The sequence below is a fragment of the Bos taurus genome, chromosome 16 (assembly GCF_002263795.3).
Source record: "Bos taurus isolate L1 Dominette 01449 registration number 42190680 breed Hereford chromosome 16, ARS-UCD2.0, whole genome shotgun sequence".
NCBI classification, from domain to species: domain Eukaryota; kingdom Metazoa; phylum Chordata; class Mammalia; order Artiodactyla; family Bovidae; genus Bos; species Bos taurus.
The window spans coordinates 26,721,612-26,748,513 of NC_037343.1; the positions used below are offsets into that span (position 1 = coordinate 26,721,612).

At 45.4% G+C, this 26,902-nt stretch overlaps 1 protein-coding gene across 7 annotated transcripts in view; it reads right to left on the minus strand.

Annotated features, from left to right (window-relative positions):
* SUSD4 (sushi domain containing 4) overlaps positions 1 to 26,902 on the minus strand; it is a 133,716-nt gene that overhangs the window by 35,288 nt on the left and 71,526 nt on the right. For 6 of the 7 annotated variants that reach the window (XM_024976149.2, XM_024976147.2, XM_005216804.5 and 3 more), the window contains 2 exon segments: positions 21,266 to 21,478; positions 2,232 to 2,405 (listed from right to left, as the gene is read on the minus strand). In XM_024976149.2, the coding sequence (XP_024831917.1) occupies positions 2,232 to 2,405; positions 21,266 to 21,478 (387 nt within the window). 7 annotated transcript variants of the gene reach the window in all.

The window sequence follows — 26,902 nt, forward strand, 5'->3', positions numbered from 1 at the left end:
TTGGGTGCCCATTCCCCCTCCTGGGAAGGAGTGCAGTTCTAAGCTCCCCACGTGGGTAACTGTATCCCCTAAGTAAAAAACTGACTCTGACCCACAGGGAGAAGGAAGCATCTCCTAAAACAGGGGAATGGCCTTGGGACAGTCCCCCATCCAACCCCAAAAGGAGATGGAAGTAGGGGTTGTAACATGTGCAGCTAATCAGAGAAGGAAAGCTATGCCACTCTTGGTCTCTGACAGCCTGTCCTAAAAATACAGTAGAAAACTGGCTTCGACTCAATAGGTGAATGTGATTTCTATTTGCACTTTGAGATAATAGAGAGAAGCCTCCTCAGGCTTTAACCCCTGGATCTATAGGTGCAAATAAAAATTACAGGATGAAATGTCACTCGAAGGGCCAATTATATTCCCCCCAGGGACTCCAGAGGTGTCAGACTCTCTATAGCAACCCTGCTGTGTCTGTGAGGATGGGAGGGAGGTGCAGGGGCTGGAAGGGGGATCAGGGCCCAGAACAGGGGCACCTCCTCTGTGGGGACCAAGGGCTCTGAGGAGGGATGACGGTGGCCATAGGCTGTATTGCTCTCAGAAGAAGCACACCTCTCAAGATTAGCAGCCAGCTCGTTTGTTGTTGAAAAAAAACCCATCAAAGCTGTGTTAAGGACTGAGATATAGTAAGTGGTGGTGGAGGCATAAGGGGTCCCAGACAGAGCAAGAAAAAGCCTGCACTTGAACTCCTAATGATGACACTCCAAGACGTCTATCACCATAGGGCATTTAAAAAAGAAAATCATTGGGGCAAAAAGAACTCATAAAGAAGCATCCTGTATTTACGTGACATAAAAGGAAATGGAAAGCGTAGGAGAACTAAAAGAAAAGTGGAAAATGTGAAAGCAAGAAGGGGTTGGAGTCTGAAATAATTATCTTGGTTTGGATATCGCTGCAGGATCAGAACGAAGCAGTGGTTAATAAAGTTCATTTGGATAAACAGCCCCACCTAAAACATGCCTGCTGATTCTAAGGAGAGTGAGTCTCTGACAGTGCAAATAAATCACACATCTCCTTTAACAAGGTAACACATAACAGCTCAACAACACAGGAAGTTTCTGGGGAACAAGTAGGAAGGTGAGGGCCTGGACTGTCTTGGTCCTCCTAATCCTGAAGCCTTTGTTTCTTCAAGGGGCCGTGGCTCTTAAGCCCTCGCATGAGGAAATGATTTATTTCCAACTATGGGGCGTGCAAAGCAATATCAGAGTCTGCCAGTGTTGATTTCCAAGCAGAAAGTTGACATCCGCCTCAACTTTAACATGCCAGTGCTTTTGGTGCAAATAAGGCTGCTCGCCCTCTCCCTTGGATGATGAATTATGCATGGGCTTCTTGGTCCTTTGGTCCAAGTCACATGTCAAAAAATAAAAATCAGAATTAATGTGAACTGGAGGGCTTATTTTCACAAACAGGGCCCTCTGTGTCTGCCTAGGCAAATTTAAAAAATGCAAGAGGATAAATATTCACCGTCTGGTTTGGATGAAATTTGAATTTGATTATTTTTCTGCTCCTCATGCATTATAAAAAAGGATAACATTATTAAGAGAAAATGGCCTCTGTACGATTGGCTTTAAATATATTCGTACCACAACCGAAATCAGTATAAATGCTCTGTTATTTCCATTAAATATATAATAGTTCATCATTGTGTTCACAACCCAGTTACAAAGCTCCTAATTCTGCAACTACTTTTGGTTTCTTAGAATAAAGGAGACAGCCAGCATTCTAAAGAATAAAGTACTTTCCATTTAAACTTTTAAACTTTACAGCTGGGTATAGGGAGCTAGAGAGAATCACAGGGATCGATGTGAAGATTCCAAAAACAGAGCTTTGGTGATCAGAGTACAGAACGGCTGAACCACGGTGTGTGCATGACACTGTGTTTCCCTTCGTCATTTGCCAGCTTCCCAGGTGGCTCAGTGGTCAAGAATCCACCTGCCAGTGCAGGAGATGTGGGTTCAATCCTTGGGTTGGGAAGATCCCCTGGAGGAGGGCACGGCAACCCACTCCAGTATTCTTGCCTGGAGAATCCCATGGACAGAGAAACCTGGCAGGCTACAGTCCATGGGGTCGCAAAGGGTTGGACATGACTGAGCGACTAAACAACTGCCACCTTATTAGAGAAACGTGCACTCGATCTGCAGTCGAGTCTCAAAGCAGAGCTGAGAACCACAGCCTCCATTTGCCCCTACCTTGACAGATGGGCAGATTGTCCCACGTTCCGTCATCACGACATAATGAAACCACATTGTATAGGTCGGGGTACCGGATCTTGAATCCTTCATGACAAGTGATGATTAGCTTATCTCCGTGTCTGTATGTCTTGTTATGAATCTCAGCATCTTCAATTTGCGGGATGCGGCAATCTGCAATTGTGCAAAAAGGATACATTATTTTTGGAATTCAAAGCCATTGTGGTTCACAGTTTCACAAGAAAGCTCTTATTTTCAGACTTGGTCTCGACCTACACAGCAATCTGATAAACAGTTCCTTATTTATCACTAAGGCTCAGGTCCCAAAGAGAAGCAGTAGAAGCTGCAGAATCTTCTTCACAGAGAAACAGGAAGAGGAGTTGTGGGTGCAGAGGTCCAAGCCCAAAAGGAAGCTGGTTTTCTGCCTTCAACACTTCCCACCCTACAGCTGAGCTTACAGATAATTCTGGAAATGAATGAAGAAAGACCAAAGCTGGGGGTTCACCTGAACTGTCCGGTGGGTTGCCCACTTGGTGGCATCTGTGGATGGTACACAGCATCAAACAGCCTGGCTGGCTGGTCTCACGCAGCTCTGCTGCCTCTGCCTGGGGGGCCAGGGCCAGGGCCTGATAAGGAAATAGGCTTTGCAGAACAGCAGGGGGCTGAGCTGTGACTGTATTGGCTGTTAGCATTTCCCATCCGCTTTATCTGTTTTTAAAAAGATAATTTCGAATAACTAGAGCAGCACCTAGTACTGCCACTATCACAAAGGCTCAGAGGAAGCAGCTACTGTCTCCTAACCCTAACCCTAACCCTAATCATCACTTGTCATGAACGAGTCAAGATCTGGTACCTCGACCTATTGGAAAAGGCAATGGCAACCCCCTCCAGTATTCTTGCCTGGAGAATCCCATGGACAGAGGAGCCTGGCGGGCTATAGTTAATAGGGTTGCAAAGAGTCGGACACGACTGACTGTGTCAGCACAGACACAGCACACCCCGACCTATACGCTGTTTCGTTATTTTGGGAAGACGGAACATGGGACAATCTGCCCGTCTGTCAAGGCAGGGGCAGATGGAGGCTGTGGTTCTCAGCTCGGCTTTGACTTCTGCTCTGGGAGGGGAAGACTCATGGCAAGAGTCAGGGGAAGAGCAGTGGGGCTGGGTGGGGATCAGCAGCCCACGCAACAGAATGGGCAACAAAAGATACAATAGAACTAGGGACTTCCCTGGTGGTCCAGTGGTTAAGAATCTGCCTTCCAGTGCAGGGGATGTGGGTTCGATCCCTGGTCAGGGAACTAAGATCCCACATACCGTGGGGCAACTGAGCCTGTGTGCCGCAACTAGAGAGAAGCCAGTATGCCTCAATGAAAGACACTGCATAATGCAACTAAGATCTGATGCAGCAAAATAAGTAAAAAATAAATGAACAAATAAAACTAATCAATGGGTAATCATCTGCTTCTAACTCTGTCTACCTCCAGTTTACCTGTGGGACACTCACTCTGCTGGCAAGTTGCAATCCTGCTCCTTCTGGCTCCTCACTCTAAACACCAGCCAACTAACTCCATCTGGATTTTGTTGTTGTTGTTGTTGTAATTTGTCGTTTGCTTGTTTTTTAGTGGAGTGTAGTTGATTAATAAAGTTGTGTTAGTCTCAGGTGTACAGCAAAGGGAATCAGTTATACATATATATGCGTCCTTTTTCAGATTCTTTTCCCATTTAGGTTATTACAGAATATTAAGCAGTGCTATTCAGTGTCTCCTTGGTGGTCTTCTATTTTAAATATAGCAGTGTGTATATGTCAATACCATCTGGTGTAAGTCACTTAGGTCACCATGTGTCTCTCTCCAGCTCCTGTTTAAAGTCTCTCATTTTACATGCATATATGTTTAAAAGCATGAGCTATCTATCTCTAGTTTTGGAATCAGGTAGATGAGCTATATTCCCATTTTTGTGTGTCTTAATTTTCTGAAACAAGGCAAAATTTAAAAACAGCATTTTGAGGATCATACAGACTTCCTCCAGAAAATTTTCAATGGATTTCTCAGCCATTCCCCAAAGCCTACTGAATCCAGAATAGTTTGGAATAGTATTCATAAGAAACCTGAGTTTCAGGTTCCTCTAAGCTTTGAACTGTCAGCTCTCAGGCAAAAAGTCCTGGGAACTCTGATGCAGGGACTGGCTGGACGAGGGCTCTGGGGGCTGGGACTTGGGGGGCTTTAAAGAGAGCATGTCACGGGGGTTATCATGTGGGTTTGGGGCTGGGTTTACTGGGAACAGTCTGACAACAACGGACTCCAGAAAACAGAACATCAGTGACAGGAAAACCTCGGGCAGAAAAGGGTCTCCCAGGCAGAGGAGGGACCTGGCAGCTGGAAGACAGGTGTGGTGGCCATTTAGCAACCCACATGGGTCATCAGAGCCCAGTGCTCGTGAGCCCAGCTCTGCTGTGCCCTTAGCCCTCCTTCCCACCATGAGCTTGAGAGCAGGGACTATGCCGCTACTTCCTGTGACGTTCCTTCCATGCTTCCAGACCTCTGTACACACCTGGGGAGGAAAGGCTGAGAGGGGCCGTGGAAACCTGAGAAGCAGATTCATTCCAGGCTCTGGCAGCTAAGCCTCCCCCTGATGATGAGGAAACCCATTATCAGCTCTTCCCTTTGCCTCTGGATCCAACAGAGGGAGTCTTGGCTGGAGACTGGGTTCTGGTTTCAATTTTACCTCTCATTTTTGCATGGAAAGAGTTTTTCAGGCTATGAAAAGAGGTCTTCTAACTGTTCATGTTTTTCTACAAGAATAGCTGACTTCCTCCCAAATGAATCCCAGAATAATCATGACTGGTGCATTCGTGTGTGCTCAGTCGCTTCAGCGGTGTCCGACTCTTTGCGACCCTATGGACTGTAGCCCACTAGGCTCCTGTGTCCATGGGATTCTCCAGGCAAGAATACTGGAGTGGGTTGCCAGGCCCTCCTCGAGGGGATCTCCCCAACGCAGGTATCAAACCCATGTCTCCTGCACCTCCTGCATTACAGGCAGATTCTTTACTGCTGAGACACCCGGGGAAGACCAATCATGACTGGAGACACAGATAATTGACAGTTCTGCACACCACTGCAGCCTTCTTCTTAACGGAAAATGTGAATTACATTTTTTTCAATATCGCTCTGCAGAAATTATTCACATTAAATAAAAACACATTTATCAAGGCATCCGTCTGTAAATCTGGGATGTAAATAGATCCTATGGTAGTAATTTATATGACTAAACAACTATTTTCATGATTGATTTAAAACTTATTCAAGAATTAACCAGTATACTCAGGAGGTGGTCAGCTAGCAGCAGTAAACTCAGTGGGTGGGAACAGCCATGTGGCTGTAGTAACACAAGGACATTGGCTGACCAGAGTACAAGCACCGAACCTTGTTTCTGAAGGTGGTTACACTCCATAGTAGTCTACAGTATAGCATGCTTTGAACTTCTAATTAGAACATCTTGTTTCCATAGGCAGGAGTCAGGGACTAGAGGTTCAAAGGGGATTCACTGCCTCCCATATGCCAGTACTTTATGTACTCGACTCAAAGAAGAGTCAGCACAGGGAGTGATGCAGGACCAATTTACTACATGAGGTGATCCCCATATTCACTGGGGAGTCAGTGGAAGTTTGGAGTTTAAATTCCACCATGGTAGAAAGACCAGGAGCATCTGTGCTCTACATGTAAAGACAAAACTCAAATAGACCAGCTCTAGCAAAGCCTAAACTAAACTGTGATAGGAGAAAATTCTGTCCAGAGCCTTTCTAATTTTTTTTTTTAAATCCAGAATAGCTGGCACCCAGTCCTCCCACTGAAGGAGGGTAATATAGAAAGAAAAAAGCATCTGGGAAAAGTCCCAACCCATCAGTGGTAGCAGCCAACAACTGTAGTCCTTATTTTTATGGAAAGAAACATACCAGGATCTTTAGTCTCTGAAAAGAAACACATACATCTTCATCAATTCTAAAGTTTTCAATAGAAATAACACAATTTTCTGTAGCACCAATGCATTCAGCCAACACAAAGAATTTGTAAAAGCAACCGCAAAAATATTGTTATCAAAGACTATGAAAAGAAGGTCTATCAGTAACTGATTCTATTGAGTAGAATCAGGTCAACAGTCAAGACTTTTGTCTACAGAGTATCAATGGGCACTTTGGAAATATAACTTGAGGCTTCCATGCCTGACATCCTCTTTCACAAACCTACAACTATCATTATTTTTGTGTCCTGCTTCTAGTAACAATGAGAATTTAATATAATAAATAAATAAAGGAGTGGACAGAGACCCTAAGGCGGTCCTACACACATATACCCATGTACAAATCAATTGATCCAATTAGTTGCAGACAGCAAAGTCCTAAAGGATGGAGCAGTAAAGAGAAAGAGGAATTTCAAAGAATATGTGCCATATTTTAAGATTTATTTTTCTTTAAAATGTTGGTTGGGGCTTCCCAAGTGGTGCTATTGGTAAAGAATCTGCCTGCCAATGCGGGAAATATAAGAGACACAGGTTCAATCCCTGAGTTGAGAAGATGCCCTAGGGGATGGCATGACACCATTCTAGCATTCTTGCCTGGAGAATCCCATGGACAGAGGCGCCTGGTGGGCTACAGTCCATAGGGTCACAGAGAGTCAGACACAACTGAAGCAACTTAGCAAAATGTTAGTCATATGTGAAAACAAATCTGATTCCTTTAAAATGACAAACTTCTGCATCAATATGCCTGCCAAAGTGTTCACAGAAGCATGAATACATGATACACACTTAGAGATTCATAATTCCTATTAGCATATTAAAGGCTCTGAAAGCCTTGCTGTAAAGAATTCTACTGGATCTAGTTTAAGCCAGCATCTGTAAAGCTTATTATTCATCCATCAGTTCATTCAATCATTGAGTTACTGAGCATTACCTCTAGTCCTGGTACATTCTAGGTGTTGAGGATAGAGAAAACGTCAAGAATTTTACTCTTGTGGCATTTGCATGGCAGGAGACTGCTAACAGGCAAATTATCAGGTAAGTGAGCTAGAAAATAATAGGCAATGATCACTGCTATGATGAACACGTAACAAGGTAACAGAAGAGGGACTGACTCGGGGACTCCTTTAATTTGGGAAGACAGGAAAGGCGCCTCTCTAATGACAAGAAGAATCCAATCATGTGTGGATTGGGGAGAAGAGTATTTCAGGCGGAGGGAACTGCCACTACACAGGCCAGGAGAGAGTTCAGTGTCCTTAAAAACCCAAAGGAAGATTAGAGTGCCTGGAATATAGTAAGCGAGAGTAAGATGGAAAGGTCAGATCATGCAGAGCCTTGTAGATAAGGACGGGGCATTTGTTTTTACTTCAGTGTGGTGCGAACTCCTGGACTTCTAAAGCACGGGCCATGATATGCTCTGTATCTTGTGGGTATGTGCAGTAAGGGGCTGGCCTTGCCCAAAGGGTGTTCTGGCCTTTGCCCTCAGCTCCTGGGAAGTAACCACTAAGTCCCTGGAATGTGCAATCTGAGATGAGTATCTTTTTTAATTGGAGCTTAAAGATTGAGGGCAGGAGAAAAGGGGGATGACAGAGGATGAGATGGTTGGATGGCATCAGCGACTCAATGGACATGAATTTGAGCAAACTCCAGGAGATAGTGGACAGAGGAGCCTGGTGCGCTGCAGTCCATGGGGTTGCAAAGAGTCAGATACCACTGAGCGACTGAACAACAACAGTGTGCTTTGGCCAGCCAGGCAACATCGGCCCATGCAGTTACCAGCTCTACTTTGGAAAGAACTGGAGATGCACAAATGGCCAACCATGTCTACATGACCGAGCTCCAATTAAGATGCTGGACACCAAGCCTCGGTGAGCTTCTCCGGTTGTCAATACTCAACGTGTATTGACACACACTGTTGCTGGGGAACAGGCCCTGTGTGTACAGCTCACTGGGAGAGAAATACTAAAAGCTCATGCCTGGTTCCTCCTGGACCTGTGTGCCTCTCTTCCTAGATAATGTTAATCTGCGTCCTTTCACTGCCATACATCATAATCGTGAGTATCATCAGTCCTTCTGGTGAATTACTGAACCTGAAGATGGACTTGGGGACTTCTAAACTTGTGACTGGGTTCAGAGTGATAGTCTTGGGGACCCTTGAACTTGCAGTTGGTTACAGAGGTGATGGTGGTTTGGGGGGAGTCCCCAAACCTTGTATCACAACACCCTTTTTTTAACTTACTATCTACTAACACCCCTCAGAATCACAGCTGTGTATCCGTGGTGCTCCACATCGCTACTATTCTACAGAACTCCTGCTCCATGCAATAGTGCTTAGAGAACTGTTCTGACCACCATCATTTACTTGGAATAGAATCAACTGCAGCTAATGATGTCATCATAAACCAGCAACATGAGAAAAGTAGAGGCGAGGGTTGGTGCTATTCAGAAAGGCGATGACTGGAGACAGTGGCTTCTTCATTGAAAAGGGGCACCACCATGTGGGTAGTTTTGCTTTGGGAGCAGGGCTAGCTCAGGCTGTTTCTTTCTCCTTTGTAGGATACTGACTCTTACAAAAACAGAAGACACACCAGGACAGGGTACTCAAGACCACATGGCTCTCAGCTGAATGTTAAAGTGGAATTATCATGAGGCCATCCTTAAAAACCACTGAGAAAAAGGCATGCGGAAAAGAACTGCATGGAGTCATGTTATTATAAATAAGCATGTTTCTTGTACTTTGTGTTTTCTTTTGATCTATAGATTGGTATATTTTATTTATTTGTGGTGGAAAAAGGCAATTAGTATCTGTTATTTAAAGTATTTATATTTAACACTTGGATAGTAATTCTTTCTACAGAAAGAATTCTTAGGGGTCCACTCTGAAGGACTCAGACCATTATACATGTCTTTTAAGCATACATAGAAAATTTACAAAACTTGACCATACTTGGGCCATAAAACAAGAACACATTTCAAAAGACTGAGACTATAGAGTATGTTTTCTGGTAACAGTGAAACAGACTTGAATACAGCCATCCCTCAGTATCCATGGGGCACTGATTCCAAGTAAGACCTCCTCCCCCACCCCATGGACACCAAAATCCACGGATGCCCACATCTCTTATACAATATGGTGAAGCATTTGTATACAACCTACACACATCCTCCTGTATACTTCAAATCATCTCTAGATTAATACAATGTAAATTACATGTAAATAGTTGCAAATAATGACATGATAATATAAAAAACTAAGTCACATAATGCAAGAAGATATTTTTAGCACATACAAACAATGTAGGGCTTGTATTCAGTACATATTAAAAACTCAGTATAAATAAAAATCAATGAGAAAAAGACAACTCAGTAGATAAATGGGCAAGTGAATTGAACAGGCACTTCATAAGAGAGGATAACAAGGTGTTCAATAAATATACAAAAAGGTGTTTAACTTCCTACTCACCAGGGAAACCACAAGCTACCACTAAATACCCACCGGCGTCTAAAATACTGATAATGCAAGTGTTGGCAAGGAGTAACTGGGACTCTCACCCTCTGTTGCGGGAGTGTAAATTGGCACAACCACTTTGGATAATGGCAGTACCTATTAACACTAAAATACAGATATATCCTACAATCCAGCATGTTCAATCATAGGAGTATATCCAATAGAACGTGGATATATATATATATTCACCAAGAGGTGTGTTCAAGAATGTTCACAGCAGCCCTATTTGTAACAGACCCAATTGGAAAAACATTAAATTTTCATTAACAGCAGAGTGTTAAAATATTGTCTATTCATGTAACAGAACACGATGTAGCAATGCCAGTGAACAAACTACAGCCACAGGCCGTAACATGCATGGGGGCTTCCCTGCTGGTCCAGTGGGGAAACCTCCAAGCTCCTAATGCAGGGGGCCCAGGTTCGATCCCTACTCAGGGCACTAAATCCCACAAGGTGCAACTAAGACTCTGCATGCTGCAGCAAAGGTCAACGATCCCATGTGTGGCAGCTAAGACCCGGCACAGCCAAATAAGTAAATAAATATTTTTTAAAAACAATACATGCATGACTTTTACAAACATAAAGTAGAAGTCCAACATAAAATTATACTTACTTTATAATTCCATGTATATAAACTCAAAACTAAGACAAAAGTAAGTTAAGCTTAAAATAGTACCATTTTTAGGAATGCATCAGTTCAGTTCAGGTCAGTTCAGTCACTCAGTCATGTCCGACTCTTTGCAACCCCATGAACCGCAGCACGCCAGGCCTCCCTGTCCATCACCAACTCCCAGAGTCCTCCCAAACCCATGTCCGTTGAGTCGGTGATGTCATTCAACCATCTCATCCTCTGTTGTCCCCTTCTCCTCCTGCCCTTAATCTTTCCCAGCATCAGGGGCTTTTCCAATGAGTCAGCTCTCCGCATCAGGTGGCCAAAGTATTGGAGTTTCAGCTTCAACATCAGTCACTCCAATGAATACCCAGAACTGATCTCCTTTAGGATGGACTAGCTGGATCTCCTTGAAGTCCAAGGGACTCTCAAGAGTCTTCTCCAACACCACAGTTCAAAAGCATCAATTCTTCTGCACTCAGCTTTCTTTATAGTCCAACTCTCACATCCATACATGACCACTGGAAAAACCATAGCCTTGACTAGATGGACGTTTGCTGGCAAAGTAATGTCTCTGCTTTTTAATATGCTATCTAGGTTGTTTATAACTTTCCTTCCAAGGAATAAGCGTCTTTTACTTTCATGGCTGCAATCACCATCCGCAGTGATTTTAGAGTCCAGAAAAATAAAGTCTGACACTGTTTCCACTGTTTCCCCATCTATTTGCCATGAAGTGATGGGACCAGATGCCATGATCTTTGTTTTCTGAATGTTAAGTTTTAAGCCAACTTTTTCACTCTCCTCTTTCACTTTCATCAAGAGGCTCTTTAGTTCTTCTTCACTTTCTGCCATAAGGGTGGTGTCATCTGCATATCTGAGGTTATTGATATACTTCCAGACAAAGTGATTACCATGGGAAATGATCACCATGATTCAGGGAAGGGGTTATCTCAGAGAGGCAGAGGGGAGGCAGCAACTGGGAGGGGGCTTCTGGGATACCAGTGATGCTCTACAACTTCACCTGGATAATCATGACAAGAGCGTTTGATTTGTGATAACTCACTGAACTGTTTGGTTCTATATGAATCTCTCTATATATGTTATATTTTATGAATTTTAAAAGGTTAAAGAAACAACAACAAAATTAATCCAGAAAGAGGAGTAAGGGAATTCACTGTGAAGGCACTGATCTTTCCCAGCTACACTGGGAGCTTCTGGGCCTGACAGATAATGCTTACCAGAATTTCGGGAAATGAACGACTAAATATCTTGGGGTGACATTTAAATTTCCAAAAGCATAAAACTTTAATTATTTTCTAGAAACTATTTTCTTTTTAAAAAACCTTTGAGGTCTCTTTCCACCTTCCAGAGGTAGACTATATTTTCAACAATGAAATGATAGAAGCACTTGGTTGTCAGAGCTGAGCTCACAAGAAAAATAAAAGAATGTCATTCAAATACCAGTCTCATGGGCTGGGGACTTTTGGAAATTCTAACCTACATCTTGATGTTCTACTTGTGGAGTGCCTATGGCAAATATCTCAAGGTGTGCTCTGAGGCCTGCCAGCATGAGGATCTCCTGGAGGTGCCTGCTAAATTCAGATTCCTAATGCATATAAATCTCTAAGAGGAGGTCTGGTGAGGTGCATTTCTAACACACACTTTGGGCAATTCCCATGAAGTCAAAGTTGAGAACCACTGCTTCATGGATACACAAAGTGATTGACTAGCAGAGGCTGGCTCACATTTAACAAGTCCCCACCATCCTTAGCAGCTATGTCAGACAAATGTAGTAAAGAACAGAATCCTATCTGAGCAGCTGGAAGGCAGCTCTGCGCCCAAGGCCTCTCCCTCTGCAGTCAGGTGTGGGATTCCAAAGAGATCTGCATCATAACAGGACTCTCAAGATGCAGATTGGGGAGCCACGGTCATCTCCAAACCACTCAAGAACCACATGAGGGGAAATAACTTGGTCTGGGATGGGTTTGGAAGGACACCCGTGGGGGCTGCCCTGCATTTTTCACAGACAGCCAACCTAATTCTGGGTAGTATCTGCTGCAAGTTTGTGAAAAACTGGCTTTCTAGAGAATCTTGGTGATTGACTTGGTGTTTGAGGTTGTGAAACATGATTTGAAAACAATCATTTTGTGACCTTTACACACGATCTGACAAGGCTGCGTACACATATGGATGTTCCGCATTTGCCGAATAATTCTGTGGCTTAAATCAAGTTCCTACTCCCATGGCACCTGTAAGAGAGGGCGAAGTGCAGCACTCACACGACACGAGAGATGACGGCAGGCAGCTGGTAAAGTCTGCTAGGATTCGGATTTTCCCTCTGCACTTCTAGGGGGCTCAGCTGTGCAGGCTTGTCTGTGGCGGCCCAGCCGTCATCTAGCAACAATGATAACTGATCATTTCTGTCATTTATCTTTGCTGCATGTGCCCCCATCTGACCTGACCTTACTTCCTCTGGATTTTGTTTTTCCTTTCAAGTCATGATCACATTTAAGTTAAAAAAAAATCTCTTAAAGAACAAAAACTGAAACTCACACTGAAGCCACAAAGGAGGGAGGGTAGGGAAGCAGTGACTTCTGTTACCAGAAGCATAAATAAGAAATGGCAATGGTCCTGGAGACAGAGAGAGGCAGCCCTCTGCTCCTTCCCATCTTAGAAGACAGAAAATGAGAAGAGATTATCTTAGGGGAAGACATGCAAATACTTGCCCTTGTGGGCACTGCCTGCTGTTTCTGATAACCCATGTCCAAGGCAACAAGAAAGAAATTTTGGATGATAGAAAATGTACGTGAGAAGAAAAGGATCCTAAATAAAACATTTTGAAAGCATCCATCTGTTTGGGGGAAGCTTCTGGAGCTGGGAGACAACTTACCTTAATATAGGAGTAACTGTAAAAAAGAAGTATGACTATCTTGCTTTTGAAAAATGCCTGCACCCTACAGTTTCACTGAATAAAGGAGTTATCTGTCATCTTTACTGCCAGCTTTAGCTCATAAGTCAAGTTGAATTTTTTAATCAAAAATGTATAATGTAATAATACTACTTAAACTCACATTGCACCTTTTACCCAGGAAACTCAAAGAACCTTCTTAACATCAAATTATTAATCTCATAGCAATCCTGGTCAGATCTATGCGAGTCAAATACTTTAGCAAGTACTTAAAAATAATGTTTGCTTAGTGAATTCATCTATTCCCCCCCTCTGCAAGGAGCTGGGGCAGAGAAAGGTTCAGTATGGGGACACAGCATGTGGGTGTGGGGACAGCACCCTCGTGCTGTCTGTGACCTTCAGCCACAAGCAGACAATGTAGGTGATTGAGACAAAGAAGGGCAGATGGCAGTGGTAGCTGAAATCACCCTGGGAGCTTTTAACCATGTTTGAGCTCCCATTGCCCAGAACCACCAAAATAGAATATCTTGGAGAACATTCCAGACACTGTTATTTCTAAAAGTTCCCCAGGTGATGCTGACTTGCAGCCTGGGTTGCACACCACCGGGATGGTGGAAAGAGCCCTGAACCAGGAGTCAGGATGCTGGTTCTAATCCTGGTTTATTTGCCAGGTGACTTGTGTAAGTCACTTAAACTCTATGGGCTTTAGTTTCTTTTCTTTTTTAATAACTTTTTTCTGGGGGGTGGGGAGCTACACAACTTGAGGGATCTTAGTTCCCTAACTAGGAATCGAACCTGGGCCCGCAGCAGTGAAAGCACCAAGTCCTAACCACTGGACTGCCGGGGGATTCTCAGCTTTAGTTTCCTTGTTTATAAAAGCACAGCCCCATGGCCAAGGGATGAGAGAAGACAGGAAGGAAGCAGCCACAGGAAACAACGGCCATTGCACTGGGGCCTGCCTTGCCCGCCTCCTGCAGGAGAACCACCTGCTTGGACTGGCTGGTAATACATGGTGCTATCTACTGTGGGAGCTGGTCATCACATGCTCATGTGTCATCTGTACCCTCATCTCCCTCTAGATGGAGGGACCTTGCCCTCCAGAAGTACTGAGAGGCCAGATGAGGTTGCTCTAAGGGCTGTGGGGCAAAGCTCTCAGGTACCACCGGGGCCCCAGGGCTGCAGGTCCAACTAGACCATCCTGCCAGGGGCTTTACTGGTCCTTCTCAAAGTGAGGAAAGCCATCCCAAGGCGGGCTGTCCTTAGAGGGGCAGCGGTTCACGGGTTACACTAACATGTGCTTTAAGCGGTGCTTTTGTCTCCTGCTTTGCTCCAGCCAATCATAGAGTAGGGGCATCCTGGGAAAGCTGCCTGCTCAGCGAGCTGGTTCTCAAACAAGCGGCAGTTGATGGACCTCAGCTCTCAGCATCATGGTCCCAAAGTCATTTAGAAGAGCCACAGTGGCTTCAAGCTGGTCTGGAATGTGCTCTGGAAGATTCTCACTTGAACAGGCCAACTGCCTGCGAGAACCCAAATCCTTTTTATTTGCTTGGTATGGGTCTATCTGAAATTTACCAATGCGATCATTAACTATTCGCAGAACTGCTCAAGGGAGAAGGTGAGGAGAAAAGATGAAAGGTCCCTTCTACCTTGAAGAGGAGAGGTCTGAGAAGAAGTCCTCAATTATGAGAGCCCTCTGCAAAGAAATGTCTGTCCGCTGGTGTAGCTGCTACCTCCCCGGGCACATGCTCGGGAGGAGGAAACTCAAAGGAGACAAGAAACAGGTGTGTTTCTGCACACAAAGTATGCAATCTACCTCCAAGGATGCTCCACAGACACCCTGAATCCACTCAGAAGCTCAACTTCTGGGTCTGGCTTTAAACAATGTCCCAGACACTCTCCCAGGAAAGAGACTCAGAGGGAAGAGGGATTTAGGTGCTACGGGACATCTAAGTAATGGTCTGTCACCCTACCCAGGAACTGCGCACAATTATTTAGTTAGCACTCTTGGGCAGTTAGTTCAGTTCAGTTCAGTCGCTCAGTCATGTCCGACTCTCTGAGACCCCATGGACTTGGTCATAGCTTTTCTTCCAAGGAGCAAGTGTCTTTTAATTTCATGGCTGCAGTCACCATCTGCAGTGAATTTAGAGCCCAAGAAAATAAACTCTGTTATTGTTTCCCCATCTATTTGTCATGAAGTGATGGGACCAGATGCCATGATCTTAGTTTTTTGAATGTTGAGTTTGAAGCCAGCTTTTTCACTCTCCTCTTTCACTTCTATCAAGAGGCTCTTTAGTTCCTCTTCACTTTCTGCCATAAGCGTGGTGTCATCTTCATATCTGAGGTTATTGATATTTCTCCTGGCAATCTTGATTCCAGCTTGTGCTTCTTCCAGCCCAGCATTTCTCATGATGTACTCTGCACATAAGTTAAATAAGCAGGGTGACAACATACAGCCTTTATGTACTTCTTTACCTATTTGGAATCAGTTTGTTGTTCCATGTCCAGTTCTAACTGTTGCTTCCTGACCTGCATACAGATTTCTCAAGAGGCAGGTCAGGTGGTCTGGTATTCCCATCTCTTTAAGAATTTTCCAGAGTTTTGTGATCCACACAGTCAAAGGATTTAGCATAGTCAATGAAACAGAAGTAGATGTTTTTCTGGAATTCTCTTGCTTTTTCTATGATCCAATGGATGTTGGCAATTTGATTTCTGGTTCCTCTGCTTTTTCTAAATCCCAGCTTGAACATCTGGAAGTTCGCAGTTCATGTACGGTTGAAGCCTCACTTGAAGAAATTTGAGCATTATTTGCTAGCGTGTGAGTGCAATTGTGTGGTAGTTTGAAAATTCTTTGGCATTACCTTTCTCTGGGATTGGAATGAAAACTTTTTCCAGTCCTGTGGCCACTGCTGAGTTTTCCAAATTTGCTGGCATGTTGAGTGCAGTACTTTCACAGCATCATCTTTTAGGATTTGAAATAGCTTAGCTGGAATTCCATCACCTCTACCAGCTTTGTTCATGGTGATGCTTCCTAAGGCCCACTTGACTTCGCACTCCAGGATGTCTGGCTTTAGGTGAGCGATCACACCATCGTGGTTAAGTTCTTTAAGTGATTAAGTTAGTTAGTTCTTTAGTTAGTTCTCCAGGGAACTAGATGCTGCATGCTGCAACGAAAGATTCCACATGCCACAACAAAGACTGACGATCCTGCATGCTGGAACTAAGACCCGGCACGGCCGAAAACAAAACAAAAAAACTTCTGTCCAGCTAGCATAACCAGTGCCATAAGAAATGAGATGTGTCCTGTATCCAGCTGGGCCAAGGGATGGTCAAGTAGTGATACATTTCCATTAATATTGATATTAAATAGGGTTTGGGCAACACATAGACGGATTCTTCTCTGCTCCTCCCATATGATATTTATACATAATACAAATGGATTTGAATTCATTTTATTTTGGTTTCTTTGGGATGTTTATTTTTATTTATTTATTTTTAAATATTTATTTATTTGGTGGTGCTGGGTCTTCGTTGTGGCACGCATGATTTTTAGTTGCAACATGTGAGATATAGTTCTCTGACCAGGGATCAAACCTGGGCCCCCTGCACTGGGAGTGCTGAGTCTTAGCCACTGGACCACCAGGAAGGTCCTAGGATGTCTATTTTTTAATAAACTACTTCTTCACGATGTGCAAAAAACCACAGACTGAAGTGCCACAGTACTGACCCCACCTCTTTTAAAGCTTTCAGGACAGGACAGTGTGTTTCTATGTCCTGATTTGACACGTGTTGTATTAAGTGTCAAGTGAATTTACGCAAAGTCAATCTGATTTTACCTACACTTTTTCTTATGAAATGTGGGAAAGGGATGTATTAGCATGGAAAGTGTGCCCCAGTAGATGAGCTGAGTGATTTTGGAAAGGAAGAGGCCCAGACAGTGGCTGTCCTCCTGGCCTTTAGTCCCTGTACTTACTGTGTCAGCAGCCCTGTGCCCACAGGGAGTATTTTCAGTGCTTTGCCAACCCCACGGTCCCCTCTCCACCATACTGGTCACCTCCCCTGCTCCCTGGACCATAAGTATCTTCACCCCTACTCAGGGACATGAAGGTTTTCATCTTACAGAAGCAGCTTGGAGAAGCAGAGATATCTCTTAGGCTGGAGGCTTTGGATTCCAGGGATTCCCTGGTGGCTCAGACAGTAAAGCGTCTGCCCGCAATGCGGGAGACCCGGGTTTGATCCCTGGGTTGGGAAGATCCCCTGGAAAAGGAAATGGCAACCCACTCCAGTACTCTTGCCTATAAAATTCCATGGATGGAGGAGCCTGGTGGGCTACAGTCTATGTGATCGCAAAGTCAGACACGACTGAGCAACTTCACTTCACTTCACTTTGGATTCCAGAAAATTAATTCATTGCCTATATTATCAGTTCTGTGAGTCCAAACGTCTATAAGTGAGTTTGCTTGGAATAAACCACTTAGACTGGAGTAAAGTGAGAGAAGGAGATGACTGGTACATGTGGCAGGGTGAAGTGGAGCATAAAAGAGGGAATCTGAGTGAATGCACAAGAAAATATTTGCCTTAATACCACCTTGCTTCTGTAGAGCACTTTACTGCTAAAAAGCATTTCAATGCATTTGAACTTATTTTTCAAAATCTGTGTCTCAGGCAGAACTGGCTGACAGCTGAGAAGATTGGAAGGAGTCCAGGTAACAGTGATAAGATCTGGGCTAGAACAGATGTGTCCCTAAACAGCCATTTAAGTTTGGGAAGACTCTTGGCTTCTCTGAGACTCAGTTTCCCTATTGATTGAACACAAACTAACTTAGAATGAGGGCTTGAATGATCTGATTTCTATGAGTCCCTTCAACTCTGAATGTTGATGATGCCATTTGGTATAACACTGTGTTTTTGCATAGCTGATTAAAATAGGAATTTTGTGATGCAAGAAGTTAGACATAACCTTGTAGAAGAAAAAGTACTGGCTTAGAACTAGTTACAAATCTGCAGCTTACTCACCAGCTATGTGATTTTAAAATGTGAGTAAACTTCTCTGGGCCTCAGTTTCCTAAACAGGAAATAAGGACAATGAGACTTGCCTTGCAGGACGACTGCACATGTTAGATGAGATAGTGAATCTGAACATACTTCCAAACTCTAATGACCTATAAAAATGTGATCATATATTACTGTTATCACTATTACCAGCACACACACAAAAATCCATTAGCTCTCTAAGAATTACCTGACAAGGGAAAACAAATGAATTAAGCAGCTGTTACTATTCACCCAGCATAAATCCTAATCAGAGAGTAAAGGCCATTTACAAACCAGAGGGAAAAAAGTCTGGCTCCTTCCCTCCTCTCTGACATCCATGGAATATACTTCTATGCACCCCTTGCCCCTGTAAGCCTCATACAGAAGGCTTAGGACATTAACAATGAGGATTCTCTCCATGGCAAGGGCAAAGAAAGTAATCTCCTTATACAGATCTTTCAAAGACCAACAAAAATCAACATTTATATTAAAAATAATCACACCATCATACTTACAAAGGAAACACCCTTTCTTCCAAACTTTATAATATGTTTAGAGCGCAACATCAGCTAGCAATGAGGAGTCCTGGACTGTCCTTTGGAAACATCTGATCATATTCTAGGATGCTGAAGCTGAAGATCCAATACTTCAGCCACCTGATGTGAAGAACTGACTCCTTAGAAAAGACTCTGATGGTGGGAAAGACTGAAGGCAGGAGAAGGGGATGACAGAGGACGAGATGGTTGGATAGCATCACTGACTTGATGGACATGAGTTTGAGCAAGCTACGGGAGTTAGTGATGGACAGGGAAGCCTGGTGTGCTGCAGTCCACGGGGTCACAAACAGTTGAATGACTAAGCAACTGAATGAACAGAACTGAATAAAAGAGCTGACTCTTCTCTGCCATCCCCATGTACACAGCCCCTCTCCTATGTGTGGGGCTACGTGTTAAGGGTTATGCATGCTGACCTATATGATAGAAGTCTCTACTCCAATGTGATTTTTCACTCCCTTTCTTGGAATTACTATGTATTATATTGCTACATACAAGGTTGGAAAGAAGCTCATCTAAAATGGGATACAATTTTTTTTTTTCCCCCCGCAGGATGACCAAGTAATAGACGGCCTTTAACTTTGGGCAATATTCAGAAAATCTATTGGTTTTCTTTGTTCTCTGAGTTTTTCCGGGTTCTAAGTACTGGGTATCTTAGGCCATAGGTTTTAGCAGGAAAGTTTTTACATACAAACTAAATAATTTTTAAAAATTGAAGTATAGTTGATTTATAGCTGCTACTGCTAAGTTGCTTCAGTCGTGTCCGACTCTGTGTGACCCCATGGACTGCAGCCTACCAGGCTTATCCGTCCATGGGATTCTCCAGGCAAGAACACTGGAGTGGGTTGCCATTTCCTTCTCCAATGCATGGAAGTGAAAAGTGAAAGTGAAGTCACTCAGTCTGACTCTTCGAGACCCCATGGACTGCAGCCTACCAGGCTCCTCCGTCCATGGGATTTTCCAGGCAAGAGTACTGGAGTGGGGTGCCATTGCCTTCTCCCAGTTGATTTATAATATAGTGTTAATTTCAGGTGTACAGCAAAGTGATTGCTATACATGTATATTCTTTTCAGATTCTCTTCCATTATAAGTTATTATCAGATATTGAATATAACTTCCTGTGCTATATGGTAGATCTTTATTGTTTATTTTATATATTAAATCAACTTTTTCAAATAAGCTTTTAATTAATAGAATGTTAAAGAAACCACAACTTGCCTGGACTGTATTGAAGGGGAAAAATAAATTTACTTTTAACATTTTTAATCCTTCATAGTAATTTTGGTTTTTTAAAAAAATCTTGAAAATAAAAGCAAAGATAGAAAGTAAACACTTTAAGACTAAGACACTACCATACCCATCCTTCATAATTTCCATAAGGAGGAGCATAATAGATGTTTGATCAATGCTTGTCAAATTAAATTATTTTAAAAGTTTCATAAAGAAGATATACACTAAATGAGAATAAGAGTTTACAAAGCATTATTATAAAAGCTCCATTTGAAAATAAAATCAGTAATGGTGTTAAGAGAAAGTGAAACCCACTTCTAATGAACTTGATGGAATACAAGTTCTATGCCTCATGGCAACTTGGAGCTAGAATTAACTCTTGATTCATGCCTATTCCCACTTCAACCTCGCTGATCATCAGAGATATATAAGCCACAATTTGGCATTCCAATTAGTTAAACTCAATGCATTCTTTTAAATTCTAAAAGTATCTTCACAGAGTAAAAACAAAGAAGCAAAAATACACACACACACACACACACACACACACATATATATATATATATATATATATGAAGTGTTTCAACCAAAAGACCTGGGGATAACTGCTAGAAGTAAATGAATATATTGTCATGATAGATAAATTTAGGGATAACTACTGGAGATAAATATCTACCTTATCAATGTATCATTGCTTGCCACAGTCCTTTCTTTCCTTAAATGAATCATGTCTAACGCAGGACTGATAAGGAGTAATTGATTTAATCCTCTGAGTAACATGCATCTTCTGTATCATTATATACAGTTTGGGCTCAAGATATTTACTGCATTTTTTATTGAGTAACATGGAAATGGGTGCTGAGTTGGCAGTTCGATAATAAATGGCCCTCATGTTATCTGAGTTGCTCTTTTGCATTGACAAAAATGGCGATAAATTGGCTTGTAATTGAGACACAGAAGGAAGACGATTACTCCTGATGCTGAGATGCATTTATCCCGTGCCCCAGCCCTTCCTGAGCACGCATGCTCCTCCATCAGCCTGCTGGACCACCCCTGAAACAGAGAGCAGCCCAGGGAACTGGTCCCTCTGGCACACAGCCTCGGTACCCCTGCGGCCACGAGCTGACCACAGGAGCAGCTTCCATGAGCTAGGGGTGGGGGTGGAAGGGACCACTTTACCTTCCTGCACACAGATGGGTTTGTCACTCGGGATCCAGCCTAGGGTTCCATTTAGATGCTTCATACACAGTCTCTTTGTAGAGCCCTTCAGTTTGAATCCATCTTGGCAGTGAAAACGGGTGACAGAGCTTTCAAAGAAAACCCCTCCGCTGGGCGTCCTGAAGCCATTCTCCGGGACGCCGGGGTCCGCACACACCTGGAGGTCATCGAACCCTACATGGACAGAGAGAAGAAAAGATTCCTCTGAATATACTCTCTGGATTCCGAGGGCCTTCTAGGATAAAGAGCAGATATTGTCGTCTTTCCGATGCTGTGGGTCACCAAACTCCACCAACAGAAAAACCAAGAATATAAATATTCTAGCACACGTTACAGGCTGCTTTTTGCTCTTTGCTTAGAAGAGCACTCATCAGTGATTTCAGTTCCACCGTCAAGTCAGCCCTTCCAGAAAATTCTAGAAGTAGGGAGCTGAGGAAAAGTAAATCACAAAAAGCACTCAAAGCGGTAAACGTCACAACTGAAGTATAAAATGCAGAAGGGAGCCGAGGGAGGAGAGGTGGTCAGGGAAGGGGGAGATGGAATCAGAGCCCAGTATTGAAGGACCGGTGAGACCCCAAGGATGGAACCACCTTCGTGGAGGGAGACACAGGGGAACAGCACACGTGATGGCCCAGCTGGGAGACCCAGGTGACGCCTGCAGAGCAGCAGGTGGCTGACAGCCATACAGGGCTTGCAGAAGAGGCAGGCTGGGGATGCCCACCCTCCCTTGCCTGCTGCCCTCACCCCCATTGGCCAGTTCTGGACCATGTTCCTCATCCTCTGGGAGGCCTTCCTTATCCCCACTCCCCTCCACCTACCCTCTCTTTGTTCCACTCCTGTAATGTGATCACAGGCTTGTGCTGAATTATTGGGAGAACAGTCGCCTCATACTCTGGATTATGAGCCCTGAAGGACAAGTTCCGAGATTTCTAACTGTTGTATCCCATGGAATCGATTATAGTCCTGCATAGAACCTGCTCCATAAGTGTTGGATGAGTGAATAAACAGAGTTGAGAAAGAGAGTGGGAGACACACTGGGGTGACCCTAGAAAGCCAGGCTGAGTGAGGAGGCTGGTGTGGAGCCATGGAGCTGGGCAGGGGGTACATGCAATCAGGAGGCCCAAAGGATGGATGCTGGAGGGAGTAAGTGGAGGAGAGAGAGCTCGGGGCACGGCTGGGAGAGCTGGGCAATGGTGTGGGGAAGACGTGGTGGGCCTGAGCGCACAGAGAGTGCTAGAGGCAGCAAGGGGGGCCCCAGAGTTCAAGACATCCTGGTTCAGGGGCCCGATGTGGGGTGAGAGACGAAGGCCGATCCTTGAAACAAACGTGGATGATGTGAGCTCGCTGGCAGAGACCGAGGTTAAGGAAGGGTGCCCTGTGTGCCCACCACTCAAAGGGAAGGGATGACGGAGACACAGAGAACCCTAAACTCCTGTGCATCGTGGAGGCCTTCTACTTCACTCTCTTACAAAATCCTTACTGAACAAGTTCCCCGAACAAATACGTGAAACTCCATCGGGACAGGGGTTGGGGTGCCCATCCGTCCCCGCCCCCAGGGCAGCTGATGGTCCCTGAGGTGGGAGAGGGTCAGCAACAGCCTGGGCCACCTTAGAAAACCCAGCCCAGACTCAGAGGCAGCATCACTGGAGCCCTTGGAGGATTTACCTGATATCCAGGTGATGCCCAGATGCCGGCCTCAGGAGACATCTGATCCTCTGCGACAGCTGGACTTGCAAAATGCCCTCAGCTGGTAGGTGATTTTCCCCATCCCAACTTTCACGGGCTCATGAAGGACTCACCTGTGGTCCTCCCCAACTGACCTTGTGACCCTGGACACCCTGCCAGCACCACTGGGTTGAAAGCCACATGGCAAGGGAGGGGCCACAGTGACAGGGTGTCCAGAAGCCACGACACGTTCCCTCTGCAGAGAGCGCAAGGCTGTGGACCAAGTGAGGAAGGCAGGGAAGGCAACAGCAGCCACATCTGACTCCACTACATCTTTTCAGTGGGAGCAGCTCTGATATTTTATTGAACAGAAAGAAGGTGCTTTGACAAAGGAGACACCACCCAGCCTCAGCGCCACTCACATGCAGCCGCAGCTCTGCCCCGCTGTGAGCACTCTGACAGCACATGGTGTGCTCCAGGCCAGCGGAGGGTGACGATTAATACCCATCTGGGCGAGGGCAATAAAGTACCAGCAGGTCGCTAAGTGATGGCTTCATGTTTTTATTTCAAAGGAAAAGTAGATTGTCAAGTGTTTCCCAAGTGATGAGGGTTTCCTTCCAAGTCTGGCCATCACAGGGTGGGTTCTTTAAACGTACGTCCATCACGGTATTGAGATGGCAACTAGCAGCGCTGGAATTCCATCCCAGCCTAGAAAGCCCAGAAGCAGGAACATTCAGAAACCTGAGTGGTCTGGACACTTTCTGGCAGGCTGTGGGTGAAAGTCATTCTGACTCACATGCTGTAAGTCAAAGAGAAGCTGCATCCGACGGTGGGTGGCCACGGAAGGGTAAGCTGAGGGTAAGAGGAGGGGACAGGCCTCCAGAAGACCTGGAGCTGAAACCTCACAGCTGAGCAGACACCAGCCAGTGAGAGCGAGGAAGGGCACTCGTGGGGAGGTCAGAAGCAGCTGAGTGCATTTCAGGGAAGAGGTGGTTCTGTTGGGCTGGGGGCAGGGTGACTGACTGCACAGGCGGAGCCCTGTGTGGGGTGGAGGGAGGGCAGGAGACGCTGGCTGCAGATCATGAAGGACTGTGTGTCTTAGCTAAGGGTTTGGACTTGATGAGGGGGTGAGGGATGGGGTTGTGGCTAGTACTGAGAGCTTCGAACAGTGACATGATCGGAATCAGATCTGCAGTTTTGAATGATCTTTCTTGTACCCACATCGATGACTGACTGATGCAGACCAAGCTGGAGGCAGGAAGCTCATCAGAAGTGCCTCCCAGGCCTCCAGCTGCACTTCAAGAGCAAGAAGGCAGCTTTGTAAAAGGACATCCACTGACCCAGGCTGTCTGGCTGGGGTGGGCCAGGAAGTCTTGAGTTTTAGAAAGCTGTCCCAGTGATTGTGAGACAGCCAGCCCCACACCTGCCTGAGGACCAGCAACTAAGGACTGTTGGATCTCAGGGCTTGAGCTGCAACCGGGTGGGAAACCAGGAGTTGGAACCAAGGTGGAGGCAATGGAAGAACGAGGCCAATGGGCAACAATGACACAGACTCACAAAAGCTGTGACCCACTGGATGGAGGACGGGGTCAGGGGAACGAGGTAAAAGAGAGGCGTCTAGGAAAACTCCCAGGTTCTGATGCTGATGATGGAGTAGATGGTGGGGCCCTGCATGTGGACTAGGGAGGCAGGGAGTTTGAGCTCTTGCGGGGTAGTGGGGACACCCAGGCAGGCATGTCTGCCGAGTCTGAAGCTCCACGGTGCCCTGGGTTGGACATTCGGGCATGGGCAGGCACGCTGTTCTGGGAACAAATATAGTGTAAAAGGAGGTGCAGCCCAGGCACCCACAGAGGACCCTGGTAATCCAGGGCCATGGAGAAGGAAGACCTGACTGCATTATGCAAGCGAGGGAAGGGAAGGAAGGAATGGGCAGCAGCGTCAACCACCACCCAGAGACCTGCTTTCTGAGTCTGAGAAGCATCCACTGGCTGGAGACTGGGACACTGGGACCAGAGCCCAGGCGGCTTCAGGGACAGGGAGGAACTGTCCAGGCGGAGGGTGCCTGCCTGCTGATGTTTGAACGGGGTAGGGTGGGTGACAGTAAGCATGGGTTTCTCTTTCCAGATGCTTGGTGTGAACAAAAGAGCATAAGGTGGGAGTTATCCTGGGATCAGGGTCAAGGGAGGGGTTTTATTGTAATAAAATTTGAAGATGAAAGAGATTCCAATATGTCTCTACATAGTAGGGAGAAAGAAAAAAGGCTGTGGGTTGGGGAGGGGAGTAAAGGGGAGGCAGGTAGGGTGAATTCTCCCCACCTGGATGTGGGTGGGAAGGGAACCTGAATCACTGAGGCAGGAAGGAGAATTGTGCCAGAACCTCCAATGAGGGAGGCACATACCCCATAATGTGCTCATCCTCCAGGACTTAACAGCATCTCCCCCTGGGAGCCTTCCTTCTTCCTTCAGAGTCTGAATAGGAGGCCTCTGTTCCCATCTAGGCACCCAGGCTGTCCTCGCTTGGAGTGGCCCTTGCCTTGTTATCGCTGGTCTACTGAGCTGTCTCTCCCACTGGGCTGCGAACTCCTAGAAGGGGTAGATGGGATCTTAATCTTCACCTCCTCCTATAGTGAGTGTGGGCATTTCACAAGAGCTGCTAGTGAAAGATGGGTGGCTGGATGAATGGATGGATAGACGAACAGATGGAGAGGATAGGTGGGTGAGTGGACAGAAGAGAGGTGGGTGGTGGGACCTCCCTGGCAGTCCAGGGGTTAGGACTCCATGCTTCCACTGCAGGGGGCATGGGCTTGACCCCTGGTTGAGGAATTATCATGGCCAAAGAAAAAACGTAGGTGAGTAGACAGATAGAAGATAGGTGGGTGGGTGGATGGATAGATAGAAGATGAATGGATGGAGAATGAGTAGGTAGATGGATGGGTGGACGGATGGATACATGGACAGAAGATGAATGGATGGAAGGTGGGTGGGTAGGTGGGTGGAGGGAGTCACATGCTCTGCTGGACTCAGGCAAAGGTCCCTACCCCATCCCACCAGTCATACCAGTCGCTCTGATAGTCCCAGAGGTTTTTGTATTCAACAGAGAGGCAGGTGTTAAAGTTGTCCCCCAGCACACTCCCAACACCCTCTCACCTTCCTCTCTCCTCCCAGCCTGAGAAGACTGCATTCCTTATATTTTCATAATCTTCTTCCAGTCCACATCCTCGAACACCTGAGCCCTCCTCCTCTGTCTCCACTGTAAAGTCTAAGGTAGGTTTACACTAAGGATTTGATGGAGACATCCGTGCCTCCCCGACCCAGCACACACACACTTCTTGGCCAATCACCCCTCACTCATAAATGAGCCATGCCGCCTGCTGAGTCCTAGGTACAGATGCCTCAGCTTCTCACACCTCCCTGCCCTGGGCCACAAAGCTATTCTCTCTCAGAGAAGGGCAGATCATTCAAGCGAGAGCTGAAGATGCAGTCCTGACCCACTGGGAAAATGATCCCCTGCTCTCATAAGAAAGTGATGAGGGTGTCATGGAAATGACAATGGAGAACGGCAGAATTTCCCAATGACTCCAACTCTGTGCTCTCTCTGTACTTGTTCTTTCCTTTCAAAAAGGACATTCCCACCCCCTTTCTCTGCTTTCACATCACCACAGCTAGCCTCGGGCTGTGCTCTGTGCCTGGGACAGCGCTGATGACCAGGAGGCTGTTGGCCCTGGGATCCAGCACTTGGCACAGAAGAGGGAAATCAGTACAACTGGTAAAAAGAGAGGGATCAGAAAATGAGATGGTATAAGAAGAAAATATTCTTCATTTTGGACAACTAATCCCATTGAGCAAGATAGTAATTTTCTACGGCTTGCCACAGCTTCAGATTTCACTTTTCAAATTACCCCCTAGCGGATTGGTTCTCAGCCCGGGTCATTTT